This window comes from Alligator mississippiensis, chromosome 2, assembly GCF_030867095.1.
Source record: "Alligator mississippiensis isolate rAllMis1 chromosome 2, rAllMis1, whole genome shotgun sequence".
Lineage (NCBI taxonomy): Eukaryota > Metazoa > Chordata > Crocodylia > Alligatoridae > Alligator > Alligator mississippiensis.
The window spans coordinates 190,836,230-190,854,238 of NC_081825.1; the positions used below are offsets into that span (position 1 = coordinate 190,836,230).

The 18,009-nt window shown below is 45.0% G+C and overlaps 1 protein-coding gene and 1 long non-coding RNA gene across 3 annotated transcripts in view; one reads left to right on the top strand and one right to left on the bottom strand.

Moving 5' to 3' along the window:
* The window catches only part of TMEM86A (transmembrane protein 86A), an 85,177-nt gene that overhangs the window by 37,927 nt on the left and 29,241 nt on the right, over positions 1–18,009 (bottom strand). Inside the window, exons 2-3 of one of the 2 annotated variants that reach the window (XR_009460007.1) lie at positions 16,501–16,765; positions 4,456–8,367 (exon numbers count right to left, since the gene is read on the bottom strand). Coding sequence is in view for 1 of the 2 variants with exons in the window: in XM_006263479.4 (XP_006263541.1) it covers positions 7,940–8,367; positions 16,501–16,765 (693 nt within the window). In the remaining variant the exon portion in view is untranslated. Of the gene's footprint in view, positions 1–484; positions 8,368–16,500; positions 16,766–18,009 lie in introns of those variants that run through there. The other variant, XM_006263479.4, reaches the window with a different exon arrangement.
* On the top strand, positions 10,813–16,505 carry LOC132248687 (uncharacterized). Its single transcript, XR_009460008.1, has 3 exons — positions 10,813–11,557; positions 13,342–14,813; positions 15,631–16,505. It is a non-coding gene; the product is annotated as an uncharacterized LOC132248687 (long non-coding RNA).

Genomic DNA, 18,009 nt, shown 5'->3' on the forward strand with positions numbered 1-18,009 from the left:
ATTAGCATTAACAAGTGTAAAAAGGATCAATGAGTTTAAAAAGGTTGAGAATCACTGCTTTAGATCCTAATGCTGCAAAGATTTATGCCTGTGATTCCCACTGAATTAAGAGGACTTCTCACAGACTTTTAAGTTTCTATGCATAACTCTTTGCAACATCATGTCTATAGCGCACAAATAAAAAATTGGCCCATCAAATGTGGCCTTGTCATTAGTGACAGCAAGATGATTCGGGCTTAATGAAGCCAAAGTAGCTATTTTGCTGCACCAAACATAGGTAAAAATACTGGGTCCAGTGTCAAGAATAAAATGACGCAGCTTCCTGAGAAGGTGCTACAGCTCCTTGCCTCTGCTGAAGACCTGCTCCTCTTACGGGAGCTCACTTGCTCCAAAGTTCCACAGCAGTGAATCAGGACGTACATTTTGAGCTGAAAGCCTCATGGAAATGGAAAACTAGCAAACAACAGTTCCAGGAACTCAGGAAAATATTCAGCAAATTATCATTTTAATTATTTTACACAGATAATAAATGAGGGAGGGGAAATACATTCCAAATAAAGAACGATAGTAAAATCAACATAAAAATACAGTAGTGAAAGATCCTCGATCAAGTGGCCGTACAACAGCATGGTGACCTTTTACAATCATGGCAAGATAGACAACTACCAGTAACTGGAAAACATGGCTAAGTGCTGACACCATGGAGGAAGGCAGTTGTTTAGTTTGTATATTATATCTTTCACTAGGCACTGCCTGTGAGTCCTGGGAATGGAGGAGACACAGTTCAAATAGGAATCATCCATATTAAGATGTCAAAACTCCTGGCCCAATCCTGCATTGCTTACTATCACTTATCCCATGGAGTTTTCTTTGTGGAGGGCCAGAAGCTGTAAACCTCCCTCACTTTAAATACTGCCATACTGAACAGCCCCTACGGGGAAAAAACTTGTTCTGTACCCATCTCCTGCAAGAGAGGGTACAGAACCTCGTCCAAGTAAGGACTACAGGAATAGGCATGGGATTTGTCAGCTATCCTGATCTGATAAACTTATCACATGTGTGTGTTTGGTTCTTTTTTGTTTGTTTGATTGCTTTGTTTTGTTTTAATTAAGTACCCAGGTATTTAGTTTTCTAACTAATGCTAAAATTCCTGATGGTTTTTTTTTTTCTATTTTACTGCCAACAGGAATATATAGCAAGGACATGATCTCACTCCACCTCATGTCACTGGAGTAGGGTCAGACTCTAAACCCATCTTTCACAGAGCTAGCTGTGAAGATTCAAAAGTAGCAAACGATTATTAGCCACAACACACCCAACTGGTACTTCACCTACTTGTAGTTCATTTTTCTTTCAATATCAATAGGGTGTCATCACAGAAACATTAGAGATCACCTGAAGTGTTGGCATTCCAGCCAACTTAGCCACCTTGTGCATTTTTAGTCTGTCTAGTTTTATAGAAATCCATTTTATTTTTCTTACATTACAAGAAAAATACAAACATCAACAGAAAGAAAACGAAACCTATGAGACACTGAAAGAAACAATAAACATTTGCATTGTACTTGCTTTTGAGTTCATAGTAACATAAGTTTTACTTCAGCTGCTTCAGAATTATGGTCCATTTTACATGTACACATCCATTTTTCGAGTGCAGCTTTTCAGACTTCTGCTGTGTTTGTACATCACCTGAAACATTTGTTCCTAGCAATCAGGAACAAATCTTGTATAGTCTGGAGGCCAGATCTGCAATCAGTGAGCTATAGCAATTTATACTGGCTGAGGATCTGGAGTTATAATTCTGTTTGTAAGTTTGCTCTGGGGCCTGGTGGCTGTATACACAAGCACATCTTCACCTGGAGAATCTTTTACATCCTTCATGTAGACAGAAAAGAAATCATTCCAAAAAGGACATCATGGCCTTACTGATTTCCTAAGGGCCTTACAGATTTTCCTCTCCATTTGTTTTAAAGCCAATAAAGTTGACAATCACAGAAATCAAACTTCCCTTTTATAAGTAAATCCCAGTTGACTTATGCAAGGGGAAAGTTGAACAGAACCACTGCATTTTCAACTCCAGTGTTTTCAAAAACACTCATGTGAGAATAAACACACTTTGTTTTGGCTGAATCAGTGAAAATGGGCCCGAGCTGCAGATGCGGTCACATCTGAGGTTTCGGTTTAGGCCTTTAATTAGCTAAGGCCAGCTGCAAAATTTGAGATGGGATTTCAGACTTTTAAAGACCCTCTTTCCTCAAAGTTCAGGTGTGACTGGGTCCAGAGCTTTGGTTTGGGCCCTGCCCTAATAGATATCAGAGATAAATAGTTTGCATTTATTTTTTCTATCCAATGCAGAACGTAAGAAGGCAGCTACATCACATTTGTGGAGAATTTCTACAGTCTCCTAGAAGCATTTATATAAAAACTAAGCACTTTTACAGCACATCTTGTCTTCAAAGCAGTGCATAAATATTAATTAATCCTCACACCACCCCTGTGAGGTAGGTAAGTAGTATTATCCCCATTTTACAGCTGGGGTTAAAGACAGACACAGAGAGCCACTCTTGCAGCAGAAGTAAAGTAGTGTATCTCCACTGACTTTAATGGAATCCCACCCATTTACACTCACTAAGAAACTGGCTCAGAGAGGTTATGTGACTTACCCAAGGTCACAAAAGGAGTGAGTCTCAAAGCCAGGATAAGCACTCAGGAGTTGTTGATTCCGTCCTGCGCTCAAACCACTAACTGTGCTGTCTCATGTGCTGTGCTGTGCTCTCCATGTCCAAACCAAGCAATTCCCCCCTTCCATATGTCCACAATACAGAAAGCAACACACAACAATGAGTTTTACATCTGCTCCTTGCTTTGACCTTTTTCTCCTCAAGGTCACTAAAGAGCTACCTTAGAAATAACCATGGTACCAACACAAGAGGGTATGGAAACATGAATATGAAAATATACAGGAAATAAAAAATGGAAAGAAACTATTATTTTCAGAGAGGAATTCTAAAAGTTTTTAATGGTATCACCATCAGATAATTATGTGATTTCTTCAGCCATCCTATTTCAATACTGCTTTTAAATAAGTCTTAGCCCAATCAATGTTCATCACTGCCTCAATATCATGAAGTAAGGACCAGGGAACGAAAGACATCAAGTCACATATTAAGATCTTCAGCCTGGGCAAAATTCCCATATAATTCAATTTTGATCTGTAAGCAGTGGATCTGTTGAAGTCTATGGGCCTTCTTCTCCTCCCCCGTGTAAACCCAGTAACAAGAATCCAGCAACAAGAGTTTAAAAACAGAGTACGGTCAGAGTCAAGTTCACGGTCCTCAAAAGAGGTTTGTGTAAATAAAGGAGTTTAGTACTGGATCTTGCATACAGTAACAGATATATCAGATAGACTCAAGACAATCTTAGTGTCCCTCTGAATAGTGGATCTGCTGGCACTTAAGGATTAACACACTACTGAAACAGGTGGCCTATACTATATTACACAACCTCACACAGGAATTTTTGGGGGACTCTGAGGACAGTGTACTGAGCGTAACTACTGAATGCCTCTTATCTTAGGAAACTAAGACCAAGGCCCAAGAATACAATGTACTGTATGTACATTGCTTGTCCTCCCTTCCTGTAAGGTTGTTGTGCCAAAGAGCACTCCTCAAAGATTTTGCTTCTAAAGGGGAAGTAAAGTCAGAAAAATGGAACAAAACCCTCAAATTTAAAAGGCAAAGAAAAACTGTAGGAGAGGCAGGAAAGGATTGGAAAAGAACCAGTCATTTATGTGCTCTCCATTCTTATTTGGCTTTCACTAGTGTCACAACAACTGTTATCATCCCAGGAGAGAGGGTCAAACACAGACCCTTGTCACGAACTGCTCCCTGTTTCTGTGTCCATAGCAGCTGGCATTTTCCCAGCAAGACACTCTCTGGGAAAATGGTTTTGTTCAAGTAGTACAGATTAAACCACACACAGAGCTGGATGGGGGAAGGGAAACTGATCTGGGAGATTAAGAGCAAGGGCCTGGGACACAGCCCAACTCTCACTGTCTTCACAGAGCCCCTGGAAGTGACAGCACATTTTACAGGAATCATACTCTATTTGCATTAGTTGCCGTATACTGAACTGGCAATATATTAACATTAGTTATTCCTATTGCCACTAATTAGTTCCTATCATCAGGCTCAAGGCCTGATATTGCCCACAAAATCAGTGAAATCAGGTCAAATGAAAATTTTGGAGAAAACTAATGGGATCTTCTGGACACTGAAGAATACTGATCTCTACAGCTGAAGAAGACAATACTGTAAGTGTGGGAGCTTACAACATTTAAATAAAGGTACTAATGGGATCCTTGTTTTTTGCAAAAGGAGGGCAGGGAGCCTTGGAAAAGACAGTGAGGAATAGATATGCCAAAGCAATAAGGAATAGTTAAATACTTCAACTCACCATTCACTGACCACACATATTTTCTCTAGCTGGCTTGTTTTATGACAGGAAAAGGTTTGCAATCAGTCTGGCCGTATAACAGCAGGTGACATCTGCAAAGAGCAGCAAGGCAGGGTTCAAGCTGGGGCCACGAGGTAAGCTGGGGCCACGAGGTAAGCAAAACTGATGAATGAAGATGCTGCATGGTATAAACCTCTTATAGCAGTTGATTTCAGGCAGGCACAGAATTCCTCTGGTGCCAATATTATGCAACAGCATTAGCAGGCGGAGATTATACGAGCCTGTTTGAGTTACACTACTTCCTCTTGCGTTCTCCAACAGGAGGAGATGACTCCAGAGGGTCAGCGTAGTCAGCACGCTTTTGTAACGTTAGTTATGTTAGCTGAAGCATGCACGGTGTTAGGTGCCAAGTCCATCTGCGGGCTGGATCTAGCCAGTGGACCCACCCTGGCACAGTGGGGGCCCAGGCTGGCACTCGGGGCAGGTGCTGCCAGAGCCCTATCCAGCCACATGGCAACAGCCTGGCCTGGGGCTGATCCAGTTATGTGGGGTGTGAAAATCTGGCAGCAGGGGAGGAGCAGCAGTGTTAATCGGTACCGATCCTCAGCCACCAAATTTCCCAACATGTGGAGAGCTCCACAGGCCAGATGCCATGGCTCTGCAGGCTGCATCTGGCCCTCAAGCTGGGGGTTGAGCAAACCCTAACTAGCATAATACAGATGATGTAAATCAGCATAACCATTGAAAAGCATTTCAAAGTAACCAATTTACACCAATTGTGGATACTTCCAACTTGATATTTGGGACTATGTTAGATCTGCTAGTGTCTCTTCTAAGTGCTAAAGTTCCTCCAGGAAAACCTTTCCATTTCCCTTCAATATTTAATAACAGGGAAAAATGGGAGTGACCTTCCTGAGAGAAAACAGTGAAGCTACAAAGAGCAAAAGCTCCAGCTGTATCTGGACTAAGCTGAACACTGGTAAGTCCCCAGGGACTACAGGAAGCAGGGCTGCAGCAGAGACTCGGTGAGAGCATTGCCATTGGCAGAAGGAACACACAGGATCAGGATCAGAAATGCCAGGCACAGATATGAAGTGTGCCCAATACAGGGCCTGACCGTGAACACCTCACTCGCATTCAGGAGTAGTTATTCACCCAAGTAGCCTCACTGGAAGCAATGAGCCTACTCATAAGTAACTTCCCTAAGCAATGGAAGCAAGGGTCTCACAGTGCTTAATCACAAGATAAATGTTAAAGGGACCCTACTGGGATTCAACAAAGGGAACAAAAATATATGATTTACTTGTTTCCCCTTCATATCCATTTGGAAATCCAGTTGGATTCCTTATAAGTGGTGATCCGCATGAAACACTTTGAAGCATTTTTTAAGCTTTAAAGAGAAAAATCCTACTCTGACAAATGACCAAAGAGCCAGGAATGGAATGGAATGGAATGGAATGGGTTTTCCCATCTCTATCTCTAATGTCTATGATTCTGTAATGAAATCCACGGCATCAAGGAAAATGTGATGACGTTATAAGGGATATGCCGGTTTGAATACATAGAACAGTTCTTTTCAGGAAGCTGTATCTAAAGTGGGGGTTTTACAAAGGCAAGTGGACATCAAGTTGGTTCTTTGCCATTGGCTAGGGGGAAAAAAGAAAGCAAAAAAGAAAAAAGACATTTGGTCTATAAGAGCCAGTTTCATAAGAAAGGAACTACACAGCAGACAGATAAGATGGATAGTATTCCAAGCAGCAGCATAACATACAGTAGCATAACTAGGGGGTGGATGAACAAGAGAGCAGGACACAAGCCCCAGGCATTGACTTATAAGAGGCATAAGAACAGTAGCCGCCACTGCTGCCAGCTTGCCAACAGGTGCTGCTCAGGCTGCCAAGCTTCCTAGTTATACCTCAGAAAGCAAAGACTATGCATAAGTAATGCCAAGTATTATCAATTATTAGCTTAATGGTTGGCTTGTCAGATTCCAGTTTCAACAAAAATTGAACCCAGGGGAAAAACACAATTCTGATTCATTACTGAGACTGACTCCCCCCTGCCCCCCCAAAGCCCTACTGTATTATGTTTAGTACAATGCACCCTTGGTCCTGTTAATATCTCTGTTTGCATATGATGGTTGCTAACACTGTACAACTGTCCATGTACATATGAGTGTACACATGTGGCAATAGAGAAAAGCCCACTGACCTTATTTAAATAAACAGATGCTGCTGAAATTCTGCCAAGCTCATAGGTACAACAGTTGCTTGTTCACTCTAATGAGGGATCCAGAGACCTCTGTCTGGAATAACTGTCACAGTGATCAAAGTGCTATGTTCCAGATTGGATTGTGTGAAATGCTTCCTGTTTTAATACTTTACCTTGATTTTGAATTCTTCTGTGGTTGGCCCAAACATTGTCACTGATTTGGGGCTCCAAAACACCTATAGCTGAAGGCAGAGTGGGTGTTCATGGGATTTCCTGGGTGACAAACTGAGCCAACAAGGCCGCTGGTGACACAGGTGGAAGTCTGATATTGAAAGGTAAAGCCATTGCTCCATCACACTTTGGAACTGCTCTACAGGATTATCTTAAACCAAGATGACACATGCTGAAAACTGACTGCTAAAACTGCCACCTACCTTTAGGCACTTATCCCTGAATTGTAATCTATCCACTTAAAGAAACCTTCTCATTTCCTGTTTTCACAGTCTCTGAATGTCATTGCATTCTGCTGTTGTCACTGTTAAGTCTGCCATGTTTTAAATGCTTGGTAGCATTCAAATTAGCCAGAAAAAGCCTGAAATGGCCTTTTAGGAAAAGCTTGAATGAATCTGGAACAATGAAAGAACCTTGGTTCAAACCAAGTAGAGTGAGAATTTCCTGCCACATGTTTTGCTAATGCATCTCAGTCCTGACCTGCAAGACCCTCTTGCCTATTTAATCATGGTCATCCTTTGAGCAGAGACTATCAACTGCCTCACACAATGTAGTGGTTTTGTAATGCACGTAAATGGGCACTAGCTTAGAAACTAGATTAAACTCCTTTTCACTTATCACTTCAGATGGGATTTGGAGCTGTATGTCCAGAGTTTAAAGTAAGTCTCAACCCAGTGCACCATGCAGCCTCTTTTTATGGTCTCTTTAAATTAGCCCTCTCCTTCCACAGCATTCAGCACCAGCTTCATGCTTAACAAATACAACGTCGCATTAGAGAGGATTCCTGAAGCTTCCAAGGATGAAAAGATCTATGAGTAGCTACTGCAGGAACAGTCTAAGCATTTCTGATGTGGACTCCACAGTGAAGTAAGCTGCATTTAGGGAGAGCCAGCTAGAAAGAAGCCCCAAAGATAGCGCTTCAAAGAAGCAAAACTATATCACCAATGCACCTAGAGAAAAGGAGTTGTTCTCTCTCAGAGATGAACGCAGCTTCAGCACCCCAGTGATACCCAAGGAGTTCATGAACCTGCCAGCATTCCATCTAGTTCCTCTTTTTGAAGTCCTCTTCATCCCTGCTCTCCACAGCTGAAAGTGCAATGAGCATCTGGGCTGCGTAGTAAGTGGCCATGATGATGACATGTGAGTAGGGCACAGGAAAACAGAACTTGTTAACTGCAATGGTCAGATCTGACACCATGAAAAGCATTGCACCGATGCAGGCTGAAAGCTTGGTCCAAGTCCAAAGGTCATTGCACAGTTGCACCCCAGCAATGGCCCGCCAGCCCATGAAGCCAATCAGTGCAACGTAGACAGCCACCAGGTAGGTGAAGGGGCCTGAGAGGTAGGAATAAAGGAAGGTATAACAGGAACAGGAGATGAGGACCATCACAATGCCAGCTTTCAGGTCCAAAGGCTTCATCCCGAAGGCTGAGGAGTACAGGATGTGTGTAATGGCAAACATCAGCAAACCTGGAAAGAGACATTGTCACAGTGACTGTGAGCTTTAATCAGAGTGACAAGCAAACATTACCCCAGCACAATCAGGAACCCAATGGAGGAAAACTGTGTATGTACAGGGTTCACTATTTATGATGAAGGCTCAGTCGGCTCCTAGCAGTAAAATTCCCACTGTAATGCTTTGAAAATCTGAACCCTTTTCTTCAAAAGAATAATCTTAATACAGAGTTGCCTGTAGAGGAGGCCATCCTTACCAGGCAAAATGCTTCCTTAAGAAATTACCTGAGCACCTACAGTCACAGGGAGTGAAATCCTCTCTTTGATAACCACCTTTGTAATCCCTATACGTGAATTATCCAGTAGCAAAATGAGCAGTGGGTGACCAAGACACCAGATACCAAGACATCAGACTCAGGTGCCCTTTTAGAGGAGGTGCAAGACTGGCAGCCACCTCTGCAATCAGTCCAGCCCCTACCACCACCCCTGCTGCCACTCCAGGTGTAGGTCCTGGTCATTACACCTCTGCAATTATCTACAGAGAAGAAACAAAGCTAGTCTTTCAGACATGAAATCTTAGGCCTGCACACTAAAAATTGAACAGTGAAAAGAATCTGAATCGGCTGCAATCTAATGCAGCAGACTGAAAAGCAGATCGCGATGTTCTGGTACCAGGGGAGTGGGAGCTGTGTAGTCACTAAAAACACCAGTGAGAGGTTTACTGTACATGTTTATCACAACCATAAGCCAAAACACTGTACTGAAGCATCTCAGTCAGAGGGAGGTGTCTTCATCTTTGGTGAACATCAGAATGAAGTTCCACCATGAGTGTTTCTATGTCCTACCAATCCACTGCAGCACTGCCATACACAGAATGGAAGATGTACACAGAGAGGTAGGTCAGAGACCACATGCAGAAAGCAAGGCACTAAAGAAGATGAATGATACGGGAAGGGCGAAGGAGGTAAAAGACAAGTGCAGAGGAGAGTAACCGAAGTAATTTGGGGAACAGGAAGCAAAAAAAAATTCCAGAAGTTAAATGTAGGGACCAGAGAAACTACCAAGAAACTGGAAGAAAAATTATTTATTCTACATCAAATGAGAATATACCGTGAAGGCCTATGTGAAATTAAGGAATGTGAGTGTCACAGGGCACCTCAGTGCTCTGCTACTAGGGAGTGGAAACTGCCAGGGAGAGAGAGAGCGAGCCCTGGCAGGACATAACGAGCCCAGCTGAGGGTTGCCAGGGTAATGGGCGCAGCTGCGAGTTGCCGGGGCAACTAAGGAGAGCCAGCTGCCTGTAGGGGGCAGGGCCTGGCCCTTATAAAGCCCAGGGCTGAGGCCAGGCTGGCCGTTCTCTGCCAGCAGCTAGAGGGGCAGGAGCTTGAGCTCTGGCAGTTAGGATGTGAGGTGAAGCCTAACAGCAAGTATAGCTCGCAAGAGCTCCAGAAGTTGGAGCGGTGATGTTGAATTGTAGCCAGGTGGCTTTGGGTTGTGTTTGAGTTATAGCCAGGAGGCTCGAGTTTATGTTCAGCTTAGATATTACACTGGTGGTTTGGGTGAGGCTGTAGGGGTTGGAGGAGGCCTCATAGGGGGGCTCACGGTAAAGTGGGGCCCCCCAGTGCCAGTGAGGGCACACTAAGCCCTGAGAGTTGCAGGGCAAAGTCGTGGGGTCAGTTAAGCTCAGAGAGGAGCGGCTGAACCTCATAGGGACCCACAGGGGGTGGGACCCTAGCACCAGTGAGGGCGCAACCTGAGGGACCCACAGGGGGTGGGACGCTAGTGCCAGTAAGGGCGCAACTCATGGGGTGCGTAGACCCCAGCCTCGGAGAGGGGCACTTTGAGAAGCCCCAGAGCGGGCACGATGAGCCCCAGGAGGGGGTACTACCAGGAAGCCCGAGCGTGGGCGTGGCGAACCCCAGGAAGGGGGCGGCACTTTAGAGAAGCCCAGTGTGGGCATAATAAGTCCCAGAGAAAAGTGGGGGACTATTGAGAAGCCCAAGGTGGGCACAGCGAGCCCCGAAGAGGGGGAGCACCTTATTGGGAAGCCTGGGACAGGCGTAGTGAGCCTGGCCACAGGCTAGTACGGCAATATACCTCAGGCAGAGGCAAGGTGCTGTGGTTGTCCCCGAGGAGAGGGGATAGCAGTGCGGTGAGCCTGGGTCAGAGAAGGTAGCCGTGCAGTGGGCCTATGGAACCGGAGGCTCGGCCGGAAGTCCCGTCGCGGGCCCGGTTGGTTTTAGAGAAGGCCCAGGGAATTTAGACCTGGGGAGAGAGTGATGAGGGCGTGGTGCTGCGGTTGTCCCTGAGGAGAGGGGATAGCAGTGCGGTGAACCCGAGGAGAGAGCCCGGAGTGGGCTAGATCACAGAGGAGGCCCAGGAGAGCGGGTGCATATTGTACCGGACGTTGGTCCATCAAATCAGTGAGGCTTGGGGCATGGTATTAGGGGTGGTAGGAGCCATGTGTAGCCCATAAGGCTAGGGTGCCTGGGGAGCACCCATCATACCGGGAGACCCCCAGGGGGTCCGGGAACACATGGGGACAGAGGTCCCAGCTTACCATGCCCAGGGAGTCGTAAGGCAGCCTCCCAACTTTACCTCAACATCAAAGACGTGGCGGGTGAGAATTTGAGGGTGTCCTTGGGCCAACTTGGCACGGTGAGGGGGCCATAAGGAGATCACGGCCCTCCTTGAAGGACCCTGCCTTGACAGTGAGAATACTTCCAAGCAGATGTCAGGAGAGGTTTCTTCTCCAAAGGGTTCACTGGCATTATGTAGAAAAGCCAGGGGTAGGAATTAAAGAAAATAACATCAAGCTGAAAACACCAAGTTAGAAAACAAACCTGTGGGAAGGGAAGGAAGGACTAGATTGGGTACAAGGTATTGTTCATGGAAAGTTGTGGGGGGCTGAGGGAGAACTCGATGAAACTGAACATATTTTCCCATAAAACTCACAAACAAATGGCCTTTAGCTATTGTCACAGTGCCCTGTTCCTAAAGAGAGGAAACTGCCAGGGAAAGAGCCCTAGCAGGGTATAAGGAGCCCAGCTGTGGGTTGCCAGGGCAACCAGGAGGTCAGCTAACTGAAAGGGGCAGGGCCTGGCTCCTATATAAATCACAGGCAGGAGGCCAGAGGCAGTTCTCTGCCAGTAGCCAGAGAAGCAGGAGCTCCTAGGCCAGGAGGCAAGAAGAAGCCTAACTGCAGGTACTGCTTAAGCTGAGTAAAGGATGGCACCTCTAAGATGTCTGAGCAACATGGTTTTAGCCAGGAGGCTTTAAGTTATATTACAGCCTAGGGGCTTGTGTTTTGTTTTGTTGGTGTTACACCAGGGGTTTGGGTGAGGCTATTAGGGGTTGGAGGAGGCCTCATAGGGGACCCATGGTAGCGTGGGGACCCCAGTACCAGCGCAGGCATGGCGAGCCCTAGAGAGGGGGCACTATTGAGAAGCCCCATTGTGGGCGTGGCGAGCCCTAGAGAAGGGGGCAGCATTATCGAAAGGGGCAGCATTGTGGAGAAAGCCCTAGAGAAAGGGTGGCGCTGCAGAGGATCCCTGAGAGAGGGCAGCATTATGTAGAGGACCCCAGAAAGGGCGAGTATATATTTGACAGACCAACGTCTATTCCACCTGCAAGGCTTGGGCCATGGTATGGGCTATGCGTGGCTCCAACCAGCCCTTATAAGGCTAAGGTGCCCAGGAAGCACCCATCGTAGGGTGAGACTCACGAACAGTCCGGGAGTTCATGGGGCCAGAAGTAACCGTGTCCAAGGAGACGTAAGGTAGCCTCCCTAATACACTGGAACATCAAAGACATGGCGGGCGAGAATTGGAGGGTGCCCTTGGGCCGACTTGGCATGGAGGAAGGGGGCCTTAAGGAGATCACGGCCTTCCGGTAGGACCCCGCCCATGATGGCTATTCCTAGAATACTAGCTCCAAAACCCTTTGACACAGGCAGCTTTCTGACACAGGCAGCAGAGGAAGAGCCATGGAAATGAGACGGACACCTATGAAGTGCTGGGGGAGGAAAAAGCCATGCGTCAGTAAAAGTAAAGGATAAGACGATATGTCAAACGTATCCCTGGTATAATCCTACTGGGCTAAAGTAAATAATAGAAGAGGAAACAAGAAAAAAGGAGAACAATAAAAGGAGAATCAGAGAGAGGAAGAAGTTTCTGATACATTCTGAGTTCTCCACAGACAGGAGATAAGCTGCTTCCAAAAAGCTCATTTTGGAGTGGGAGTGGCTAAAGGCCAGAAAATACATAAAAGAAGAGAAAACCTTAACTACTGGAAAATGGATACATTAATTCTGCAATTGAGAGACTTGCAGATTACATGCTCAATACTCAGATACAGCCCTTACTCAGACAAGCCTTCCCAACCAAGCTCTGCAAATACAAATTTCCAGCGAATTCAGCCTTTTCCCTCTGCAATTTTTGTTCTTCTCCCCATTTGGTTATGGACCACTTGCTGCACAAGCAACTGACTTGGCTACCTTGCCTGACCTTTCCCACTGGAGGAGGCTCCAACCTCATCTCAAGTGACTTAAGTCTGCTTATTTTGTCATTCCCTACCTACACTGTTTGAGTTGTTTTAAAATGTCTGTCTTCAAGTAAGATGAACTTTACCAAATATCTGCTACATATAAGAGGAAGCTACCTGCAATGCTCTTTTCTATTAGCTGACTGAAAAAGCAGAAGCAGGGGAAAAAGATATCAGATCAAAAATAAGTCATCAGGGCTTTCACTTCCCTATAAAAAATCACAAACAAATGCCCTTTAGTAAACTCTTCTCAATTTGTTCGGACTGAAAGCTATATTAATGGGGTTGGAAACAAAATTTGGTTAAAGTTCCTTTTTATTTGATACTTAAATTTGAAATTTCCTTAAAGAACAGTGTCCAAATTTCGACAATTTCAGCCAGCTCTAACACGCTTTCTCCTTGTTTAAAGCTAATATATATATATATATATATATTTTTTTTTTTTAGTGGAGGTCAAAGATTCTGGTGTACATCTTGTCAGCAAGGGCCTGAAGCTCAGATCTGTCTGTTGTATCCTTCACTAGTATTCAAGATTGCTAAGGTAACTCAAAAGGCGAAATGTTTAACATCAGACTATGGAAAAAAAACCCAATATGAAAGCTGAGATTTTAATAGTATATAATAATTCATAGGAATATTATATACACATTTTATGTAACTTAATGGAAAAAAAATGTGTCTAAATCCCCCAAAGCAGCAGTTCTCAACCAGCAGGCAGGTTTGAGGGAGGGGGGGTTGATGACACTGCCCTTTCCATTTTGCTAACTGGGAGAGAGCTCTTGGGTATATCCTGACTAGATGAGAGGTGAACCCCCCAGATCAGATCAAAGCTCTAAAATAATAGAGAACCACATGCCAAGAATGTTTTGAGAAACTCAGCTCAGTATCAAGGACGCACAACAAAACTGTGCAGTTAGGACCTAATCCAAAGCCCACTAAAATGAGTGAGCATCTTTTTGCTGAGTTTTAATGGGCTGTGGATAAGCCCTTGAAGAGCAGGGTTAAAGCCAGCTTCACAGCATTTGGTTTTTTTCATGGCTGGCACCTCAAATTCTTCCCCTTCCCAAAAGAATCCGAGCTCAGGGGTATTCCAGAGAAGATAAAACATTGACCTGTTTGGGAGGGTGGGGGCAGAAGTTTTCACCATTTAAGCCTGAAAACATCCTGAATAGGAGAGGCTGCCTCATCTCACTGCATTTTCCCAGTGCAATTGTCAGCAGCTGCAGGCAATGGAGTGTTTGAAGCGACTGGGCTGGTGGACATTGATTTCAGGAATTCTATCAGTCCAATTAAATGAAGGAATCAAAAACTCATGATTTGCCCTGGCTTTCTGAAGCTAAAGGGAGCATTGCTGAAGGTGAGAAGGATTGGGATCTCAATTATTAGGTCCTAACTACCCACAATTTTGTTGTGCCTCCCTTGATGCTGAGCTAAGTTTCTTAAAACATTCTTGGCATGTAGTTTTTGGGGTTTTTTTGGAGGGTTTTTTTTTTTTGCCATGTGGCATTCTCTTTATAGAATATAGGCAGGATAACAGGGAGTCAGAGGCTCTTGTTAGTGTAAGAGGGGAAGTGAAGCAGGAAGGTCTGCAGGCAGATCAGTAAGGGCTCCCTCTGGGAGAGTAGCTAGCTAGAGAGCTATATGGGTGCAAGTAATGATTCAGGAGCTAGATGCAGGGCAACAGGCAGGAGCTCAAGCTAGGTAGGAGGGAAACAAAGACAACACAACTAGGAAAACAACAGCCTGCTGCTCATTAAGTGGAGAGAGCACACCTGTGGCCAGTCAGGAGCACACCTACCTGGAGAAGGTAGCACTCGGGATATAAATCTGGGTTCCTGAGGCAATAGGGTCTTGAATGCTGTGAGAAGAGATGTCTCTGCTAGCTTAGGTGTCTGGGAGCAAGCTGCAGGCTAGAAGAGGTATGCAAGCGGTTGGTAGGGATCTAACAAGTAGGGATGAGGGTCTTGTAACAGCACAGTGACCCAGAGGGGCTTCAAGTATATTGGTTGGAAACAGGTGGCTGATGTCTGCTTGTGACCAAAAAAACAGCTTGGGGCTATAGGAATGGACAGAAGATCATGTGGTGGTGTACCTGGGGCCCTCTGTGTCTCCAGGCCTGCAAGGGGAAGGGCCTGAAGCCTGGAGGGTTGGATGCCAGCTTAGAGTAAGGCCAAGATGCCAAAGCCTGAGTTAGCCACAGCATGTCTGTATCTCAAGAGGACCTAGGCCTGAGCTGAGGTGGGGAAAGAGAGAGAAAGGCTAGGCTTAGGTCAAGAGGCTCATAGCCAAGGCTTGGGTAGAAGGGATGGAGCTAAGATGGGTTCAGGAGCCCAGAGAAATAAATAGGACCTTGTAGGCTGAGTGATGCAGACAGATGGGGCCAGAGGACATAATGAATGAATCCAGATTGAGACCTGTAAGGCACGGGGGGTGGCTGGAGGCCACAATTAATACCCCTAAGGTGAGCTAGTGCCTGGAAGCACAGATAGGGCCAGTTAGTTAGAGACAGGTGCTAGTGGAGCAAAACATGGAGTAACTTTTGTGTCCATTGCTATGAGTAGGACTAGGGGTCCGGTGGAGCTAGCAAAAGTATAGGTCTAGTGGGCACACTTGGACTCTGGGGAACAGCTTCCCAACATGCAATACAATTTCCACCAAGATAAGCCTGTGAGGAGGCTACCCTGAGGTGCTCAAGTGGGACAGGTTTGATTTCTTTCTTTCCTTTTTTGCTGCCAGGGGGTCTCATAGTCACCCTCAAGACATTCCTGCTTGTTGGCCTCATAATTGTCTTGCAAAATCATCTTCGGCTGACTGATTCGCATCAGCTCACCTGCAACTAGGGCTAAGCTTTTGATGTCATGGCTTCTAGCACCCACCTTCACCTCAAAGCATGGGACTCCTCTTCTCTTCATTATGGTGGGAGCCTTATGATGTACAGTTCAGCTGTGATCTCTGAATAGGAAAACTGACCAAATACCCTTCACAGACCAGCTAGATGCCCATGGCTGAATGTCATGGGGAGCCTCCTTTTCTTTTTCCCTGAATGTTGCTCCTGCCAGTCCAGGTGATGACTACATATGCCAGGGATCACTCACAGGTTATCTGCCTGGCATGGACACCAATTTGCTGTCAGATCTCAGAATGTGAATGCAGAAGAGTTTAGGGGCAGTCATCCATGACAAGACTCTTGTAATTACAATGGCTTCATGCAAGGGATAAGTCCCTCACCTTGCTTAAGTTAATACTGGATGAAGAATAAAATTGTGGGTACCTATATATGTATGTTGAGGCTGCTCTGATGCACTGTAATTCCAATGCATTGGAGCAGACTCTATTAACTGATGAGCGTTAGTTAAAGCGCTGATTTGAATGTTAGTTAAAGCTCCCCCACTACCATTTTTCACTGCAGGGACACTGATACACATGATGCTCTGGGCACTTTAATTAGCTCTCTGAGCCACTCTAATTAAAGCACTGCCCCTCTTTCCCCAGCCCTGGCATCCTGGAGCACATGTATAAACACTGTATAAGACCCAGCAATCCCGAACTCAATAATGTGATGGCCCAGTTACCGTTTCATCCCTTTAGGACTGGCACATTGCTTACCATGAATGAAGTAACCTTGCTCCTGCCAGATGAGGAAGGCATCCCCTACTGACGAAAATATTAATCCAGCCAAGATCCTGTTGGCACTTCGATGTGCAATTAGGAAATTGATCCCATGTGCCAGCAGAAAAACCCATAAGCAGAAGATGGGCAGACACTTGATGAGGGCACTGAACCAGGAAGGGCTGGAAGTTGGATGCCAGAGGACAAAATAGACACAAGTGGCTTTAAAAAAAGGCACCAGCTTTGGGCCTTCACTCTTCACCTGGAAAAAAACAATCAAAACAAGGAAAATCACTAGGTCTGTTAAAGCCTACAGCACCATCAACCACAGAGTAAAACTGCTGTCTTGATTCTGAGAGGCTCCTTCCTTTCTAGTTAAAAGCATTCTCTCTAGCAGCACCCACACACTGAACCCAAATGTCCTTGAACTTGAACATACTTTCCAGTTGCTTTTTCCAGTTGTCTTGGAGCTTTCCTGAGCTCTCTGCCAAATAGAGATACAGAGTCTGGTTGGTTGGTGAGTTGGGATGGAGAACAGAGGGGAAAAAGCAGATTTCCTTCTGTTTTCTAAGGTAGCATTAAATTATTTATTTCTCTCATTGGGAAAAAAAAACATACAGGGCCTGATCTCTCTATAATTTCTGTTAGTATTTTCATTTATTTCACTGGGTTTTTGGTTGTAGCTGTGTTGGCAGGGAAGGTTCTTTGAGTAGATGTGAAAGTTGGTCTAATAAAAGATGAGTAGTTGGAAAAAAGTTTGTGGCAAGCTTTTAGGCATAGTTGCCCTTCTTCAGGCATAGGGAGTCTCTGCTGTTCTGAGACTCCAAGGAATGAGAGAAGCTAAAAGTGTGGCAGGGTGTCAGTGAGAATGTAAATAGGTAGAAATTAGAAAAACAAGAGGTGAAGCAGGAAAGGGAGGGGAAAGAAAATGGGGGGAGGGAAAAAGCCAAAAGGAAACACTACAGTGGTAATAATACAAGGTAAAAAAAGGAAATAGTTGAAAATCAGAAAGACAAAGGGCATAAAAGTAAAGGGCATAAAAGTACGGGAGGGGAGGAGAGAAAAGGTGTGGGAAAAGAAGAATGTAAGAGGTCAGGCAGGTACCTGGTGAATCGGATGTCAGGCAGATTGTAATGTGTCATAAATCTAATGTCTCTATGTAGTCCATGATTTTTTGTATCCAGTAGATTTATTAAGTGAAGTTCATAGCCTCATCTGCAAAAGATGTTTTGTAAGTTCCCTTTGACGATTAGAACTGAGAGATCAGAGATCTCAAAGGGAATTTACAAAACACTAATCTGCATGTCTGTTCAGGCCCCTCTTAAATCTTGTAGTCTGGAAGGTACTTCCCTCTTTTCCAGTCACTTGGCCCTTTGCTGCTTCTGACATCTTAGAAATAAGAAGCCAAGGCCTGATACAAAAACCAATGAATTCAGTGGAAATGTTCCCATTGGTTCAGTGTACATTGAGTCCAAAACACCAATCTGATCTAGCACTGCAAATCTA